The following is a 17918-nucleotide window of genomic DNA, read 5'->3' as shown; positions in this document are numbered from 1 at the left end:
CTTCGCGGTGCGGGCTGGATGCGGGAGGGGGGGATGAGTGCGGATGCGCCTGCGCCTGTGCCCAAATTCCTTCTCTCCCCTCCCGCCCCCCAGCAAGCCCCAGCCGGAGGAACAGAGACCATAGTGCGGGGACTCCATCTCCGCTGTCTTCTCAAGAGGTTTTTGCAGGAGGATCCTTGATTTTTCGTTTCCCCACCTCGCCCCCCCACTTCCACGATGTGCTCAGACAGCCCAGATCCAGCTCCCCCCCCTCCCCCCTCGTTTATTTATTTTTTCTCTTTTTCTGAGCAGTTTTGGAGGGATCCGGCATCATCTTCCAGGTTGATCTCGTCTCCCTCCTGCAGCACTGTTTTGGGGAGCAGAAGGTTCCGCAGGGATTTTCCCAGCCCTGTGATGAGGAACACACCCCCGAGTGATTTCAGCTCTATTCTCCTTTATTTTTTTATCCCGTACCCCGCAAGAATTTATCCCTGGCTCGTCCACACGGCTCAGTCCAAACCACACAAGCCTCGTGGCTTTAAAACCCTCTTTTTCGAAGCCTTTTCTTAGCAAAAGGCACATTTCTTGTCGATGGTAGATGGGCTCAACCCTCCTCCCTCCGCCGTCGGGGTGCCGAGCTGTTTGCACCGGTGTTTGGCGCTGGGAACGTTCCCTTCGTGGCTCTAATGAGCTTTAAGTTATTACCTTAATTGAATGTGTTTTCTAAAGATAGAATTGGGAGGCGATCGCGTTACCTTTCACCTCACAGAGAGTCACTCTAGAAGCAGCGATAGCGAACTCCCAACGTCAGCAGAAAAACCCAACAATATCCCTCCAGGACCAGGAGTGTGTGTATATACATATATATATATATACATATATATATTTTTTTTTTTTTTTTTCCCCTAAGTGACCAATTTTCGCCCCACTTTCTGAATCGCCGGGACTCAGCGCTGCCGGGATGCGGCCTCGGGGTGTCCGGGGTACCGCGGAGCCGGGCTGGGGAGGGCGGCTCTGATCCCCCCAGCACCAGTGGGGCTCCCACTCGTGGGGCCTGGGATCTGCCCCACGCACCTTGTTTAGCCCCGGAAATAAAGCTTTATTCCAGGTTTATTCCCGAGGTAGCATTTCACACCAAGGGTGGATGTGAGGCATGTTTTGACCCCTTCTCATTTCTCCCACTCGGACGTGGCTGCCCATTCCGGTAAGACGAGAATGGCCATTCCCGGACGTGTTTCTCGTGGATAAGCCCCCTCCCTCAGGCTGCTCCTCCATGTCTTGTGTGGTTTTGGTGGCAGGACACCCACCCACCCACTCCGAAGTGGGCACCCACCCCTAGCGAATAAAAATATCATCACCAAAACCTGGGGAAGTTTCCTTGAAGGTAAAAGTGTCCACGGTTCAAGGGTAAAGGGGGAGAAGGCTGAGGCTGCAGCATTAGGTTTTGGGCAGTGACATGAGTGGGGGGTTAAATGTGGAAAATCAGAGCCCCCCCCCCGCCCCTTCCCCCGTCGGTTCATCCACCTCCTCATCGCTGTAAGATCTGGGGCATCCTCCGGAGCCTGCGGCGTGGCCACAGCCCGGCTCCCTGGCTTCTCCTGCCCCTACAGCGCTTTAGGGGAGGTGTTTATCTTGCCTCCACTCCCCAGCCCTCGAAACTCCCCGGGTATTCCCGGGGAAAGGGGACTGAGGAGCGGGCAGGGGGCTGCAGATCCCCCCGGCCCGTCCCTTTCGCTCCGCATCGGCCCCGGGTTCAAGCCCGTTCAGCTCAGACGGGACAGAGAGGGGGACACGGGGGACCCCCAGGGCTGGGACCGACCCCTACGATCGGTGCCTCCCTGCAGAGGTGCTGCGCTGCTGCCCGCGGTCGGGAGCCTTCCTCGTCCCGAGGAGGAGCGGGAGACAGGGGGCACAATCCTCCTCCCACCCCGTTCTCGGAGTGCCAGGGGATGCGCGTCCATTTTTTTTTTTTCTGTCTGTATCGTGGAGCCTTACCCAGATACATAATCAAAATAAAAATTAAAAAAAAAAAATAAAGAAAGGGAAATAGGGCCATTAAAAATCCCCCCGGAGGAGAAGGGGGCACAGAGGAGAAGAACCAGCCCCTTGTCGCTCATGTCACCACTTTTCCTCGAAAGCTTTCGATGCAGCAGAGCGAGCCCCGGCGTTATTTGTGTGATCATACGCCTAATTATATTTTCCCCCTCTCTCTTCCCGGCGTTCCCGGCTCCCGGCACTGACAGTCGCTCCCGGGACGGGTTACATCACGCTCACACCGCTGTACCTGGCGCGTCCCCCTGGCCCTGCCCCTGTCCCCCCCACCTCCACCTCCCCGCCCCATCGATGGGTGTGTAAAGAAATGGCCCATCATATTCCTCTCACTCCTGCTCTGCCCTTTCCCAACCCGGAAGAGCTCTGATCTTCAGCCCAGCCCGGAGGAGGAGGAGGGCAAGGGTGGGCGTTCGGAGGATGCGGCTCCCCCAGGTTTTCCCCCTCGGTGGGAGCTTGCGACATGCCAGCAGCGGCTCCGCTCCTCCCGCACTCCTGCTCTGAGCGCTCCAGCGGAACCGGACAAAATCAAAAGCATCTGCCCAGGTCAGTGAACACCGATTTGTCTGGCCGTGTGTCCCCCACCCCACCCTCCTCCTCCTTTTTTTTTTTTTTTTCCCCTCTTTTAATTTTTTTTAAAATTATTTTTAAAATTCATCCTCCTTTTACTCCTTCTCCACGTGGAGGGCATTAGGATGGGAAGCTCGGCTCAAAGGGCTTGAAACTCAGCCCCGATCCCCCTTTATTGCTTGGGGTGGATGGAAGGAAGAGTTGAGTTTTCCCGGTGACCTTGGGGAAAGCCCCCCCTGATCCGGGAGGCAATGAATTTTGGGAAGCTGGGGAGAAGAAGATGTTTTACCCGTAGGTATTGGGGGCAAAGGAGTGAGTCTGGGGCGGCGGGGGCTGGGAGATGGGACACGGTGTTGACATAGCTGGGATGTGAAATATTAAGCAAATATTAATCTCAGGACTGGAAGGAATATTTATCTGCGGGATATGCGGGGCCTTTCTGTGCCTGGCTTCATACTTATGCGCATATGAAAAAATATATATATTCGTATATATTTATATTGTATATCCGGACTCACATACTCTGTGTATCGCTCTGTGTACAGCGATATTCATGCGGGCAGGCATGTGCCAATGGCTGTGGTTCTGTGCTCTTCCCACGAATAACTCCGATTTGATTTGATTTGATTCTGTTCGGTCGATCTGTGCTGCATAATATAAAATATACACTGTGTATGTAGAACTCTGTATATTCAGGTTAAAAATATCTGGTATATAATACATAACTAGAATATTATGCTTCTAACAGAATCTGCTTAAGACGATTTTCCGCAGATATTTCTCCGTTTTTACCTTAGAAACGCAGAGCAGAGCTACCCCAGAGGTGTGTGGTTAAGGCAGGCTGGGATGAGGAGGGAGATGGCTCTGCTCCGGGGCCGGACCCGCACCTTCCCGGCGGCTCCTGGTCCCGCTGCGGAGATCCGCGGGCCGGGCCGGGCCGGGCCGGGCTGGGCTGGGCCGTCGTGGGCTCCGGCAGGACTGGGGGCCGAGGGACGAGAAGAGAGTTTCCTCTCTCTCCCGGCATCCCTGCACTGAAGTCTCTCTCCTCCTTCCCCGCCTTGTAGGAGAATTTTTCACCCTCCAAACCGTGCAGAGGATGTTTCGGGAGGGAGCAGTGGGAATGGCTCGTGCTGTCAAAAAATCCACGTTATCTGCCATCGAGCGTTTTGAGAACAGAAAGGGGAGAAAATCCATCCATCCCTCTATCTATCTATCCATCTATCTATCTATCTATCTATCTATCTATCTATCCATCCATCCATCCATCCATCCATCCATCCATCCATCCCAGCTCCTCTTACCTTCACGTGTCCGTACACAGGCAGCAGGCTCCGGGTGACGGATTTTAATGAAACCGGATAATTAATAACCACCGGCCCTGCTTGTTTTCTCCATTATTTATGGGCCGCAGGTGCGGAGCGAGGGAGCCGGGACCCGTCGGTGCCGCGGGCAGGGGCTGCTGCTCCGCCGAGGCGGACACAGGTCCCAGCTCCCCGGACAGACAGGGGGGAAAGAAAGGGTCCCGGCAACCTGGGGGCCCCGGGAAAGGAGAAACAGGCTCTCGGAAAGGAAGGAGGGAAGAGGGAAGGTCTACCCTCACCCCGCCGCTGCATTTTGCTCCCGGCTGGGGCGAAGCGCTTCCTTCTCCCGGGGATGTGAATTTTTTTTACAGAGCCGAGGGGGGTGTTTTAATTTTAAGGTGGAAAATAAGACGAGAAGGTTTTTCCCGGCAGGGGCAGGTAGGGAGTGGGACGAGGAGGAGGGGGAACACCCGGCTGGGGGCTGCTCTCGCCCCCCGGGATGCGAAGGGCATCGCCTTGTGCTTGGACGGGGGCGGGACAGCATCTCGGGGTGCCTGTACGCGCTCCTCAGGGGAATTTGGGGTGCGGTAGTCGTCTCTTTAGGTCGGAAAGAAATCGTGCACACTCCGACACCCTCGACATTATTTGAATTTTGGAGCCTCTGACGGTAAATACGAGCCCCACGGTTAGGGAGTGGGTTGTCACCATGCGGGGCGGCCGCGTCGTGCGGGGTTACAGCCGGTGGGGTCTGTGGGCACGGGGGATTTGTTTTGGGGGGTGCAAGGAGGGCTTTAAATTAACAGCAGCCGGCCGCTTCCCGGAGTAAATCGCTCCGGTTTTAATCCTGGGAGGTAGGGATCTGCCCCTGCGTCTCACCGAGGAGCTGGTGTTAATTCTGCCGCCGCCTCTTACGCCAGCCGCCGGGCGATTTGTGTTTTCTTCTTTAAGTCCCGGGGTAATTTCTGCTTTCGGAGAAAAAAAAAAAAAAAAAAAAAAAAAAAAAAAAAAAAAAGACAAAAAAGAATCCTTAAACACATCGGCAGCTTCGCCTTCTTCGTGGGGTGCGAGGAAAACGGCACTTGCCGGGTTTAAAGCCCGCAAGATGCTTCAATTCGCCTGCAAATCTCTCGCTCAAAACGAGGGAGATAAAGCAAAATCGAGAAACCCGAAATAAGCCGGCTCCCCTCCTCCCTCCTTTTTTTATTTATTTATTTTAAAAATTATTTTTCCCTACTGAGCACTTCTTTAACCTCTCCGTAATTTGGAGTGGCTGTTCAGGCTGTTTGCTGGCTTTTCTCTTTCCTTATTTTTTAATTTGTGGGGTCGAAGCCTTTCGGGAGGGCTGCCCAGCGCCCTGCGGTGGGAGCGGTGCCCGGTGCCGCGGCGGAGACCCGCTCCAGGGTCGGGAGCCTCTCCTGCAGCCTGGAGAGGGGAGAAAAGGGGAGAATGGGGTAAAATGGGGAGGTGGAATAAAAGGGAGAAGGAGAATCCCTTGCCAAAGTACACTTTTGCTGTCTGAGAAAGGAAAAGGTGGGGGGGAAGGGAGAATAGGGACTCACCGGGTTGAGCTTGAAACGTGGCTGTCCGTGGAGGTAGGGAAGGAAGGAGGGAAGGGAGCTGGGTCCTGCCTGGGTCCTGACACCCGGAGCAGGGGTGACACGAGTCCCCCTCCCCTTCTCCGCTTTGCCCGGCTCCTCTCCGCGCCTCTGCCGCGCAGTTTGGGGAATGTGTCGGGGGGAGAGGTTGCCCCTGGGACTTGCGGAGCCGGTTTTTGATCTTTCTCAGACCTTTTTTTTTTTTCCTTTTTTTTTTTTACTCCTGCAGTGTCCCGGGGCAGTCGCCCTTCTCTCAGCTTCAAAGAAGGGGGGGAGGAGGGGAAAGAAAAGTCCCAGTTTCTCTCCTCCCAATTTTAATTCTTCGAATTTCTTTTCTACGGCAGAGCAGGGTTTTTCCCCTCTCTTCCCACCCCTCCATCAAATAGCATCATTTGCTCTGAAAAAAAAAAAGTGTGTGCGTCTGTGGTGGCTGGTGGTGCACGAAGGGAGAGAAAATTGGACCCGGTGTAATCAGCGGATGATTTGTTCTCTCTTTGAATTTGCATGGCTCGGCACTTCTTTGTGTGCGTGTTTATGTTTCCTCCCGATCTTCACGAAGGGGAGATAACTGAATTATTAGAAAAGAACGGAAATATGTACGCATATGTTAAAAAAAAAAAAAAAAAGGAGAGAGAGCTAGAGATAAAAAAAAAAAAAGAAAAGGAAAACCACCCATGTGGTTGGTTTCGAAGTGGAGGGGGAGACTCATGTGGGATGGGAAAGGGAGAGGCAGAAATGCCAGTTTCTCTTTGTCTTTGACTATTATTATTATTATTATTGTTATTAATTTGCCAGCTCCTAGCTGGAGGGATGCTGATTACCGTTTAAATGATAAAGGGGGGGGTGGCCTTGGGGAAAGGGATCATAATTCCTGCCTGATTCACGAAGGGAGCAAAAAGAAAAAAAAGAGGAAAACAAAATATTCCCTTTTCTCTGCGCCTTTGTTTAACCCGAGATTATCTCAGTAGCCTGACCAGGGCCTGGTACCCTCCCGGCTGGGCCATCCCGGGGACTGGCAGGCTCCGTGCCCCGGGAGGGGCTGCCCCAGTCGGGGAGGTGGCAATGGGCTCACAACCCCGGGTCTCTCTCCCTCGGCAAGAGAGCAAGTTGCTGTACACAGGCAAAAAAAAAAATTAATAATAATCTTCGGAGCTCTGCCCTGGGCCGTGTCCTCTCCATAACCCCCCGATTCCTCGCTCCGGGCTGTTTGTACAGCTTTACCTGTACTATTCTGGTACCCTGGAAAAAAAAAAGGCCCAGCCCGACAAACGTAACTTAATCCCCTTTCAGTCAATTGTCGTTTAAGGGGGCTAACGGAGAAGGGGGGGAGAAGGGGGAGGCTGCCTGTCCCCGCCCCGAGGTGCCAGTCGCGGCGATGGGCATCAACGAGGACGGAGGAGCGACTGGCCCCGGGTCCCGGCTCCAGAACAACTTTCCCTGCACCTATTTTAACAGGAAGACCGGAAGGAAAGAAAAAAAAAAAAAGGGATGGGGGCGGCAGCTTTAGGGCCCTTTGACTGGTCATTTTTTAGGGGAGCGGTAGGCTGGGTGGCCGACCCATCCTACCGAGTTTGGGATTTTCTTGATGTTGATTTTAGCTTTTTTTTTTTTTTTTTTCCCCCAATTCCCCCGGTTTTGAGTCTCTAAGTGACAATAAAGTGTCCAAAGCGTTTCCTCGTGACCTTTTAGAGGCAGAGTTATTCCCATTCCCCCCATCCCTTCCCTAGCTAGGAGGATGCTGGAGTCCCGCTCCCCGCAGCCCCCTTCCCCCCCCCCCCGTCAGAATTAACCCCCGACCCTTATCTGGCGGCTGGTGGTGAGCTTGGGGCTAATTGCTCCAACAATGGGCTCCTATTAACGCCGAGCTGTCACTGGAAACCCTGCTGGGGGCTGCCGGGGGGGGGCGGCGAGGTGATGGATCTGCAGCCACAGCCTAGGAAAAGGACGGTCAAGGCCAGCGCTCCTCTCAAAACCCCTGGGGATCACAGGATAATCCGAGGAGACGGGGAAAATGATGGGTTTCCTCTTTTATTTTTCTTTTTAATATTCTTGTTTTGTTTTGTTTTTTTGGTAGGGGGTGTTTTTGCCCTCCCCACCACGACTTCCTCGCGGCTTGGAGGGGGATAGGAAGATCGAGTCCATTGAGGACGGGTTGAAAATAAAAGGACAGCCTGAACAAACTGGATTTCAAAGCGGGTGTCCTCCTCCCGCAACCGGGGTTGTGTCTGTGAGGGACAGGAGGGGAACAGGGTCCCGCCGTGCCACCCCTGTTGGGGCAGGACGGAGCCCTCAGGGCTGTTCCCATTTCTTTTTCCCCCCTGCCACTGATGGAACTTGATGTAGCTGATGATTTATTTCATTTTATTTATTTTGATTTTTACATTATTTCTTTCTTTTTTTTACTTTTTAAATTTTATTTTGTATTAATAATTCCCTGCCCTCCAAACAGCAGAAGGAAAGTGGTTTCCTCACTAACTCCGGACAGGGCTAAAATGGTTTAGCAATTTTGTGACCTCTGGGTGGAAATTCCCCTCCTGTGATCCCACGGCTGTAGGTCTCAGGGCTGTAAGTGCCGGAGGGAGCGGGGGTGGGAATCTCAGCTCACCTGCCCAAAGATCTCAGCTCGCATTAAGCCTCCCCCTACCCCCCCCAAATGTTAAAAGACACAGTGACTTTTCCCAAGTGTTGGAAACCCCTCTCCCCCGCAGGATGTGCTCGTGGTGTGAGGAAATTTGGGGAGCGGGGATAAAGAGGCAGATCCCAGGGATTCCGGGGAGACCCTTTGTGGTCACATCCATACAACGCTTAAAGTTCGGGAGGGGGATGGAGGGAAGAGGGAAGTTTGTGCTCCTGAATGGTGCTCCCCTCTTCACTGTCCTCCTCCTCTCAAAGAAATCCCCCACTCCCGGAGGAGGAGGGGTGGGCAGGAGACCACCCTGGTGCTGGGGCATCCCGGCCCCCACACACCGGGGGCAGCCGTGGGGCCTCCCGGTGCGGAGGGAGCCGGCGGGGCATCCCGGAAAGTGCATCGGGAGAGATCGCGCTGTTTTGCCCTCCGTTTCTCCCCTCCAGTGCGCCCCAGTTCCTGGAGTACGGAAAGGAGGGAGCACCCCGCAAAATAAAAACCCCTGAAGGCAAAGCGACTCCTCTGAGGGGAGAGAGGAGACACGAGCTTTCCCGCAGCGGGTTAAAGCCCCCGGCTCGGGGAGGGCCATGAGCATCCCCCTCCTGTCTCTCCCTTCCCCTATCCCCCTAATGGGCTGCAGGGAGCGGCTCCCGCTGCCCCCGGGCTCGGCGCTCGGCCACGGCGGCGTCGGCGAGGCTGGACAGGGCCGGGGAGCGCCGAGGCCGGTCCCCCGGACAGTTCTGGGTGGGGGCGACCTGGAACCCCCAACCCGGCTCGTCCACCCTCCTCGGTACTCCCCACCCGACACGTTTCCCCGGTTCCTCCCTGGTTGGGCTGCACCGACCCTAACGCGTGGCTCGTTCACGGCTCTTGTACCTGTCCTGGTCGGCTTCTTTAAAAAAAAAAAAAATAAGCTTGCCCACGGCGCATCTTTCACGCGTGAAACCTCTGTCCCCACGCCCAACGGTGATGGGCTGCAGCGGGGGCTGAGACCCGGGCTTTAAACGGGCGCCCTCGAGGATCGAGGAATCCATCCATCCATCCATCCATCCATCCATCCATCCATCCATCCCTCTGACGGGAGGCTCGGCTCTGCCGGCCGTCGAGGAGCGGAGCCAGCTCCCGGCCCCACGTTGATCCCAGCCCGGCCCCGCTGACCGGAGGCGGCCTCGGCGGGGCACTGGCCCCGGAGCTGCGGAGCCTCGGATTTTAATGGGACCCCCCGGTATAAAAACTCCGTAAAGGCGCTTCCTCCCGCACCCGGGCTGACGCGCTCTGGCCGGCGTGGGGAGACAGCGTGCAGAGCACCCAGTGAGTGACTTGTTCTAGTGCTTTCAAAAAAATTAGTATTACCCCTTTTTTTCCTCCCCCATTTTTCTTTTTCTTTCTTTCTTTCTTTCTTTCTTTCTTTCTTTCTTTCTTTCTTTCTTTCTTTCTTTCTTTCTTTCTTTCTTTCTTTCTTTCTTTCTTTCTTTCTTTCTTTCTTTCTTTCTTTCTTTCTTTCTTTCTTTCTTTCTTTCTTTCTTTCTTTCTTTCTTTCTTTCTTTCTTTCTTTCTTTCTTTCTTTCTTTCTTTCTTTCTTTCTTTCTTTCTCTCTTTCTCTCTTTCTCTCTTTCTCTCTTTCTCTCTTTCTCTCTTTCTCTCTCTCTTTCTCTCTTTCTCTCTTTCTTTCTCTCTCTCTCTCTTGCTTTCTTGCTTTCTTGCTCTCTTGCTCTCTTTCTTGCTCTCTTTCTCTCTTGCTCTTTCTTTCTCTCGTTCTCTCTTTCTCTCTTTCTTTCTTTCTCTCTTTCCCTCTTCCTCTCTTTCCTCCCTTCTTCCCTTCTTTCCTCCTTTCTTTCTTCCCTTCTTTCCTTTTTTCCTCCTGCCTTTCCTTTCTGTCCGCGTCTTTTGTCTCTCCCTCTCTCTTCCCACCCGCTCTCCCTCGTTCTCCCTCTCCCCCTGCCCTGTCCCAGTCCCTCAGTCCCCCGTCCCCGTGTCCCGCTGCCGTTCCCGCCGGGATGACCCCGGGGTGCCGCTAGGGGATGCCCTGGCTCAACGCAGCGCCCGGCGCGGCTGCCGGGGCGCGGGCCCGCAGCCAATCAGCGCCGCTCGGGGTCGGCGAGGCGCGGGCCCGCAGCCAATCAGCGCCGCTCGAGGCCGGCGCCCCGGTTCCTGCTCGCCGCCCATTGGCCGAGCCCGCGAGGGGGCGGGGCCGCGCGCGGCGCCCGGGGGTCCCGTCGGTGCCGGCCCGCGGCCCCCGCCTCGGCCCCTCACGGCGCTGCCGCCGCGTCCTGCCCATCCTGGGTCCCCAGTGGGGCGGGAAGGGGGGAAAAGAACCCCTAAACCTCCTCAAATCATGTGTCCGAACTTGGCCGTTGCGGTGCGCTTATATCCTTAAAAATGACAATAATTAAATCCTTTCTGAGCCGCGCCGCCGGAGCGGGCAGCTTTATTCCAGGGGGGAGCCCCCCAGGTCCTGCACCTGCCGGCACATCCTCGCTCCCGGGGGGCTCCAAGCCCACTGGCATCCCCCGGGCTGTCCGCCGGAGAAGCCAACCCGTCCCCTCCACGCACCAACTCTCCGGGCTGGCCACTCGTAGAGTTTCTGGGACAGAGGGAAAACCTAATTTCCCCCTTAAAAAAAGTAGAAAAATCGCAAAAATAAATAAAACAAAAGTCGGGGGGGGGGGGGGGGGGGGGGGAATTAACAGAAGTTGTTGCCGGGGGGTTCCCGCGGGGGTAGCGCGGGGGCGGCCGGAGCGCCCGGCCTGTCCCCTCCTCAGGCTCCGCCTCCCCCGAGCTTATGACACTGGAACCTCCTTAAGTTGCGTCTCGCCGCAGCTGTCTGTAAGCACTGAGCCGGCTGGCGCCATCCTGCTCCTTTCAGAAAGAATGCCTTCCCTGTAAAAAAAAAAAAAAAAAAAAAAAAAAAAAAAAAAGAAAGAAAAAAAAAGAAAGAAAGGGACAGAGAGGGAGGAAAAAAAAGTAGGGAAAAAAAAAATAGGGCGAGCAGGCACAATCTGATCTGATCAAGCACTTTCAGCTTCATCCCTCCTGGGTCACATACTGCTTCTCCACCAAGGTTTGTGCGGAATTTCTTTAGCAACTTGTAGCTTTTTAAATTTTTCTTTTTCCTCCCTCTCACCACCCTCCTTTTCTCCTTGCTCCTTCCTTTCACCCCCACCCTCTTCTCCCATCGCTTTACCCCCTCCTCGGTTTCCCCCCCCCCCTTCTTTTTTCCCCCTGTTCCCCCCTTTCTCGGTTGCATAATAATTAATGAGCAATCAAAGTGACTCTGGGCTGTGCAGCAGCGAATGGCACAAGTTCTCACCGGCTTAAGCCACTGGAGCTTCTCAGGTGCAAATGGAGCAAATAAAAAAATAAACAAACAACCGCGACGACCAAAAAAAAAAAAAAAAAAAAGAAAAGAAAAGAAAAGAAAAGAAAAGAAAAGAAAAGCCAAAAAAACCCCAGACCCAAGGAAAAGTAAGAGCTGGGCGGCAGGAGCACGGTGGGAGCTGCTGGGCTCAGCTCCGAGCCGGGAGAGAGCGAAAGAGAAAGAGGCGCTGGGAGAGGTGGGTCCAGGGCAGAGCAGGCGCTTCCCAGGGATGGCTGCCGAGGGATGGGATGGGTTTTCTCCTGCCTAAAAAGTCAGGTGCTAAAGTTCAGAACTTCTCAAGTACGTTTCTCTCCCTGCCTCTCTCTCTCTCTCTCTCTCTCTGTCTCTGCTCCTTCCCTTTCCTCTTTCTCGTTACAGGTGATCAAAGAAGAGAAACATCTGCAACAGAGCAGAAGATACGGGGGGATCTCGCTTCGCAGAGAAATTTTTACCCCGAGATTTTTTTTTTAAATTTGTTTTCCCTTTTTTTCTCCCTTTTTATTTTATTATTTTTCCTTTTTTTTCCTTTTTTTTTTTCCTTTTTTTTTTTTTTTGGAATCGATCGTTTATCACCATAACCCCTACTCCCTCCACTTTAAACCAAACCTAACCAGAAACATCCCCAAACTCGCCGAGCACCTTTCCCCGCCCTGCATAACTCCGGCAGCGTCTCCCGCTCCCATCTCAAACCCTCCGCTCCTTGCTGAGGAGGAGGAGGAGGAGGAGGAAGAGCAGCGGCAGAGCAGCGAGCGCGGAAGATGGAGGTCTCCACGGACCAGCCGCGGTGGGTGAGCCACCACCACCCGGCCGTGCTCAATGGGCAGCACCCGGACTCGCATCACCCCACGCTTGGCCATACCTACATGGACCCCACGCAGTATCCTCTCGCCGAGGAAGTGGATGTACTTTTTAATATCGACGGACAAGGCAACCCCGTCCCACCGTATTACGGCAACTCCGTGAGAGCCACGGTGCAGAGATACCCCACGGCCCACCACGGTGAGTGCCCAAGCCCCACGCCGAGCCCTGGCTCCCACTGGCCGGTCCCGGTCCTGCCCCGGGGCCGGTGGCTCTGCACTTCCCCGAGCCCCTCGCTGCTGTCGGGCAGACCCTCTCCTGCTGGCGGGGAAACTACGTCACGGGTGGATTTTGGGGTTGTCTTATTGGAAATAAATAAAAATTCAGGCTTCCTTCCTTTCTTTCTTTCACTTTCTGTCTTTTTTTTTTTTTTAATATTTCTTTTTCTCTTTTCTCTTTCTCTATAGCTTTTCTATTTCTTTTTCTCTCTCTTTTCTCTTTCTTTCTTTCTACTTCTTTTTCTCTTTCGTCCTCTCTTTTTATCTCACGTCCCTGTTCCCTCTCTTATGTCTTTCCCTCTCGCTCTTGCTCGCCTTCCTTCTATTTCTTTCTTTTTCATCGTCCTCTTGTTTTCTTCCTCTTGCCCCCTTCTGTTTCGCTTTGGTTTCTCCCCCCTCGCTTTAATTAGGTTAATAGTTAGTGTTTTCATACTGTGTTTAGTTTTTGCACGATTAAGCTGCTCTGGGGAAGCAAAGCAAGCTGGAGAGCACGGCTGTGAAAATGACCCTGCTGTCCTCACGCTTGGGCTATTTAATTCACACTTGGTGAGCTTGTTAGGCTTGGGACGAAGGTTTTGCACATATACCCAGGGCAGCACCATGGCGCGGGTTTAAAATAAGAAAGGAACTCAAAAAGTATAGCCCGTAGTGTAATTAGGTATCAGACATGGTGTGCTGTCCTGAGGGTCCTGCAGGAAACTAATGAGCCACAATGTGAATTTTGTTCCTGGGTCACAGCTCTTAGAAAGGAGGTGAAACACCTGGGGCCGATGGGGCCCAGGTCCACGGAGGGATGAGTACTTTGGTGCCATCTTTTATGAAGAAGTGGAGAGATTAAGTATTTATAGCTGGAGTTTACCTGGATGGTTAAAAAATAGGGAAAAAATACAAATAAAAAAGGAGGGAAAAGAACAGAGGGTGGTTTGTGAAGCCGGACAGTGATCTCTGTCGTGGCAAAACATAAATCCCTGAGATTTGCAGTGGAAATAACCCCAAAATCTTGGAGAAAGTGGGATGAGCGGAGTGGAGATGGAGCCGAGCGGGTTCAGGAGGCTACTCCCAGCCCTCAGCAACTTGTTGAGTGCGAGCCTGCATTAGGCTCCGCTCAGTAACTGCATTGTTCTGCTATTAGTCCCTTTAAAACAATTATTTTTAAGGATCAGCAGCCTTTGTCCTTTCTTTCTTTTCTTCCCTTTTCATTTCTTTTTTTTCCCAATATATCAGCAGAAAGTGGAAATGCGGTCTCTCTGATCTAGCCTGAATATTATTTACTATGCTACTTCCTGGAGAAGATAATGAATCTTGACCCTTTCTATTCGTATAACCCACCTTCCCTTCCTTTCGAGCAGCGACTTTCAGTATTGTTCACGAATGCCTGCTATGGTGAAAACCAGTTTGGAGCTTTTCTAGACACACGCGAGCTCCCATGCAAACATAGGTGTCCACCCTATGGCTATCTGTGCCTCTATACATCTGCGTTTGCATCTCTCCTTGTGTGTATTTAGCAATCTCTGTACACATATCACGATGCCTACAGAGGTTAAGGATCTCTAGATGTCAGTGACTTTTCAGGGCTTTATTAGCAGGCACAAACTTGCTCCCTTCCAGCTGAATAACTGTATTTTCCATGTTAGAGCCATTTGCCCAAGTTGCTGTGGATTTGGCTAGATTTGCTTCTTTGGATATATTTTTCTATTTGTTTAGCAAGGGCCGGGATTAATTAAAAATATGAGGTACAAGCCCTTAGGAACATTTATAACCAAAGGGAAAAAGATTTGACTGCGGAAATCGAGTGGATTTTTTCCCCCCACGAGGTCCAGGTCTGTATTTTAAAAGACAAGTGAAGTGTCTCTTGTCACAAAAAGGGTATGAAGTGTTTCTTTCGAGGCAGTTGTTACCCTCTGCCTGTGTCATATCACCGCGAAAAAGCCGTCTAACATTTCTGTGCAGCCTCATGGAAGAAGAAAAGACAAACTGAGTGGTTTGCAAAGTTTATCAGCCCTATTGCAAAGGTTATTATAATGTCTGTGGGCATTTTCTGGTCTTCTTCGTTTGACCAGAGAATTCCCAGGGTTTATAGCCCACGGCTCTGTTCGGGAAATCATTTTCCAGCTAAGAAAAAAAATTATTTCTGCAGTTAGGACTTGGCAATTTCACGCAGGATCTTTGCTTCAAAGTCTTCGCGGGATTGCCTGGAAAAGGGAGAGAGTGAACCAGATCTCGCCAAATCCCGTGTCACAGGGCTGGCACCCTGCTCGGAGGGTCCCGACCCCAAAACCCGTTCCTCAACAGGACCGGAGCTGCCACCCTGTGCTCTTGTAGCTTTTAAGATTTAATTTTTAAAGAGGAGCGGGGGTTCGCATCAGATGTAATTTTGCTTGCTCCCCTCGGATTCTGAGCTCTTTGGGAAGGAGAAGGGGTGGTGGTGGGGGAAACACGTCCCGGGACCCCCACGGGGGGCATTTCCAGGGTGGCAGAGGGATGTGACCGACGTGTCTCTGTGTTTTCTCCGATCAGGGAGCCAGGTGTGCCGCCCCCCGCTGCTGCACGGCTCGCTGCCCTGGCTGGACGGGAGCAAGGCGCTGAGCAGCCATCACAGCGCTTCCCCCTGGAACCTCAGCCCCTTTTCCAAGACCTCCATCCATCACAGCTCACCGGGACCCCTTTCCGTCTACCCACCCGCCTCTTCTTCCACTTTATCCGCCGGCCACTCCAGCCCGCACCTTTTCACCTTCCCGCCGACCCCTCCTAAAGATGTGTCCCCGGATCCGTCCATCTCTACCCCCGGCTCCACCGGCTCCACCCGGCAGGACGAGAAGGAATGCATCAAATACCAGGTGTCCCTGGCCGATACCATGAAGCTGGAGTCCTCTCACTCTCGGAGCAGCATGGCCTCTTTAGGAGGAGCCACCTCCTCCGCTCATCACCCCATCACTACCTACCCACCGTATGTCCCAGAATATGGCTCTGGACTTTTTCCCCCCAGTAGCCTCTTAGGAGGATCGCCAACCGGGTTTGGGTGTAAATCACGACCAAAAGCACGGTCAAGCACAGGTAGGGCTTTTGGCTTCTTCATCCCCGTTGCTCGGGAGAGGAAGCTGTGGGGGGAAAAGTGGGGGGAAAAGGGATGGGGCTGACCCCTCGCTCCTCTCTGCACGCAGAGAGATGCGCTCAAGCATCCGTGTGATGAGCAGCAGGGGATGAAGCCCTCGTGGGGGACACACACGACACTTCACCTTTCCCACAGGTTGCTCTGCTGGGTTTATAACCAAATTCCCCCTTGTCCAACCCGGGCTGGGGATAGAACCAGGCCCAGGAACCCAAACCACCCAGCCGGTGCCGCGGGGCTCCAGTCCCGGGGGCGACCCAGCCCCTCCAGCGCCCACGGTGCGCTCAGCGGCGGCGCCCGGGGAGGAAGCGAAACCGAGGGAACCGCAGCATTAGTGATCTCTCTGTATTTTAATAATGGTGCTAAATCCCGGCCAACTTCCCCCGCCCGCCCTCCGCCTCGCTCTTCCCAGGGCCTCTTCCCATGCGGCGCCCGGGGATGCGGAGAGGGTTTTCCCCGGGGCGGTGAGGAGAGTTCGCCCACGCAGCCCCCAGCCCCAGCCAGCCCCGTGCCAGGGGCTTTGGATCACCCACAATGAAAGTCCCCAAAGTGTCCCCCTGATCGCCTTTCTCGGGGGGAGCTGGAGGGTCCCTGCTCTCTGCGCACCCCGCGGAATGGGGTGCGAGGGGCTGCGCGGCTCCAGCTCCCGACGGCTGAACGCACCGGGCTTGGACGTTTGTGTGCACGGAGGGATGCGAGTGAGCCGAGGGGAGTGTGCTTGTGAGCAGAGGAAAGGGCGATTATTCAAAACACTTTTTTTCCCTTTTCATTTTCTTTTTTTTTTTTCTCACTCCCTTTTTTTTTTTTTTTTTTTTTTTCCCCGAGGAGGCTGCTGCAGGGTTGCCTGGCATGAATGAGATCAGTTTTCAGGGTTTTTCCAGGGTGACATTTACTCTGTCTGTCTGAGCAGGGACTGTCTCTATTTAGCTGATATGTTTGAGCTAATCCAATTATTTTCAGACTGCTGCACGCGACAGTTGCATTGTTTATCCAGCGCCAGGAACTTTAATAGAGTCCGGATGCGGTTAGAGTGACAAAAAAACCCAGACCTGTATGTTTTGTACATGAAAGCAGGAGAGAGAGAGAGATGGAGTGAAACAAAAGAGAGGGACAGAGACTCAAACAGCCCGGGAGCCGCTGCCCCGTTTAACCGGAGGGGAACAAAACGACCTGGGTATTAACGGGAGCGGCTCCCCGCCTGGCCCCAGTACGGACCGGGTGCTATGTCCGGGGTAGGGACCGGTTTGTTCTCGCCCCGGGCGGTGCTGAGCATCCCCCGGCCGCCCCGGCGCCCGCCGAGCCGCAGCTCCCGCCGGGGCACCCACCGGCTGCGCGGTATTTTCAAACCGTCTCGGCCCCCCTCCACCCTCCCCTCTTGTTTTCCTTTTGCCACTTTCTGTTACTTTACCTTCTAGAAAGACATCTGCGGTTCGTGATAAACCAACCCCAGCAGCAACACCTATTTTTTTTTTCTTTCTCTCTCTCTTTTTTTTTCCCTTTAAAAGTTGATCTTAGCAAGCTAGGAGCTCTCAGACGAAGAGGGTTAGAGCTGGAGAAAAAGGAGGGAGGGGGTGATTTTGCAGGATAAAAGAGGGAGAAACTGCTGCAAATGTACTTTGTTGTTGTTGTAGTTGTTGGGGGGTGTGAGAGAAGAGGGGTTCAGCGCAAAGGCTCTGGAAAAACGGTTGCTGTTTGTGGTTAGGGCACGAATGCCTCTTGCTCGAAGGCAGCACGGGCTGGGGCAGCGGGGAGCCAGCTCTGTGCTGAGCTGGCTCTGCTCTGCCCAGCTGAGGTCTGCCACTGCTCTCAGGTGGGGCACGACTGATGTTAGGTACGAAAAAACTTCCTCCAGTAAACCAAAGATGCAACGTAAAACCCCTCTGAAACTACTACTCTGAAAGTAGCTGAGACGCAGGTCTGCACCCTCCCAGTTCCCTCCTCCAAGCTGGGAACTGGCGGGCTGGGGGAGATCCTCCCCTGCAATAGCTAGGGAGAGGATAAAGAGATGCCCAAAAGGAGAAGAAGGAGGGAAAGAACTTATGGGGGTTCAGGCAGGCTTGCGCTGTTTGCTGTCCCATAAAACCAGGATGGACCATCAGGCTGCAGATGTGGTGCGGAAACCAGGGGAGTTTCTGAAAGTTTTGGGTGGTGGGAGCTTAATTTCAAATTAATCAATAGCGGATATTGTCGGAGTTGTTGTATATTGGCTGAAGCCGGGGAGATGTTTTGGTGGTTATCTGTGATTATTTTGGGGG

At 53.5% G+C, this 17918-nt stretch overlaps 1 protein-coding gene and 2 long non-coding RNA genes across 6 annotated transcripts in view; 1 reads left to right on the top strand and 2 right to left on the bottom strand.

Annotated features, from left to right (window-relative positions):
• Positions 1 to 269: 269 nt before the first annotated feature.
• On the bottom strand, positions 270 to 4103 carry LOC116442816. The gene is made up of 3 exons (XR_004239648.1): positions 3391 to 4103; positions 3121 to 3245; positions 270 to 388 (listed from the first exon to the last, which is right to left on the bottom strand). It is a non-coding gene; the product is annotated as an uncharacterized LOC116442816 (long non-coding RNA).
• The window catches only part of GATA3 (GATA binding protein 3), a 29370-nt gene continuing 13846 nt past the window's right edge, over positions 2395 to 17918 (top strand). The window contains exons 1-3 of one of the 4 annotated variants that reach the window (XM_032106299.1): positions 2395 to 2574; positions 11857 to 12477; positions 15072 to 15608. In XM_032106299.1, coding sequence (XP_031962190.1) covers positions 12237 to 12477; positions 15072 to 15608 — 778 coding nt within the window. In that variant the 5' untranslated portion in view covers positions 2395 to 2574; positions 11857 to 12236. Of the gene's footprint in view, positions 2575 to 11052; positions 11182 to 11584; positions 11675 to 11856; positions 12478 to 15071; positions 15609 to 17918 lie in introns of those variants that run through there. The other 3 variants (XM_032106301.1, XM_032106298.1, XM_032106300.1) reach the window with 3 other exon arrangements.
• LOC116442815 lies at positions 4839 to 6216 on the bottom strand. Its single transcript, XR_004239647.1, has 2 exons — positions 5459 to 6216; positions 4839 to 5321 (listed from the first exon to the last, which is right to left on the bottom strand). It is a non-coding gene; the product is annotated as an uncharacterized LOC116442815 (long non-coding RNA).

The sequence above is a fragment of the Corvus moneduloides genome, chromosome 4 (genome assembly GCF_009650955.1).
Source record: "Corvus moneduloides isolate bCorMon1 chromosome 4, bCorMon1.pri, whole genome shotgun sequence".
NCBI lineage: Eukaryota > Metazoa > Chordata > Aves > Passeriformes > Corvidae > Corvus > Corvus moneduloides.
This window is presented reverse-complemented; position numbering and strand designations above follow the sequence as displayed.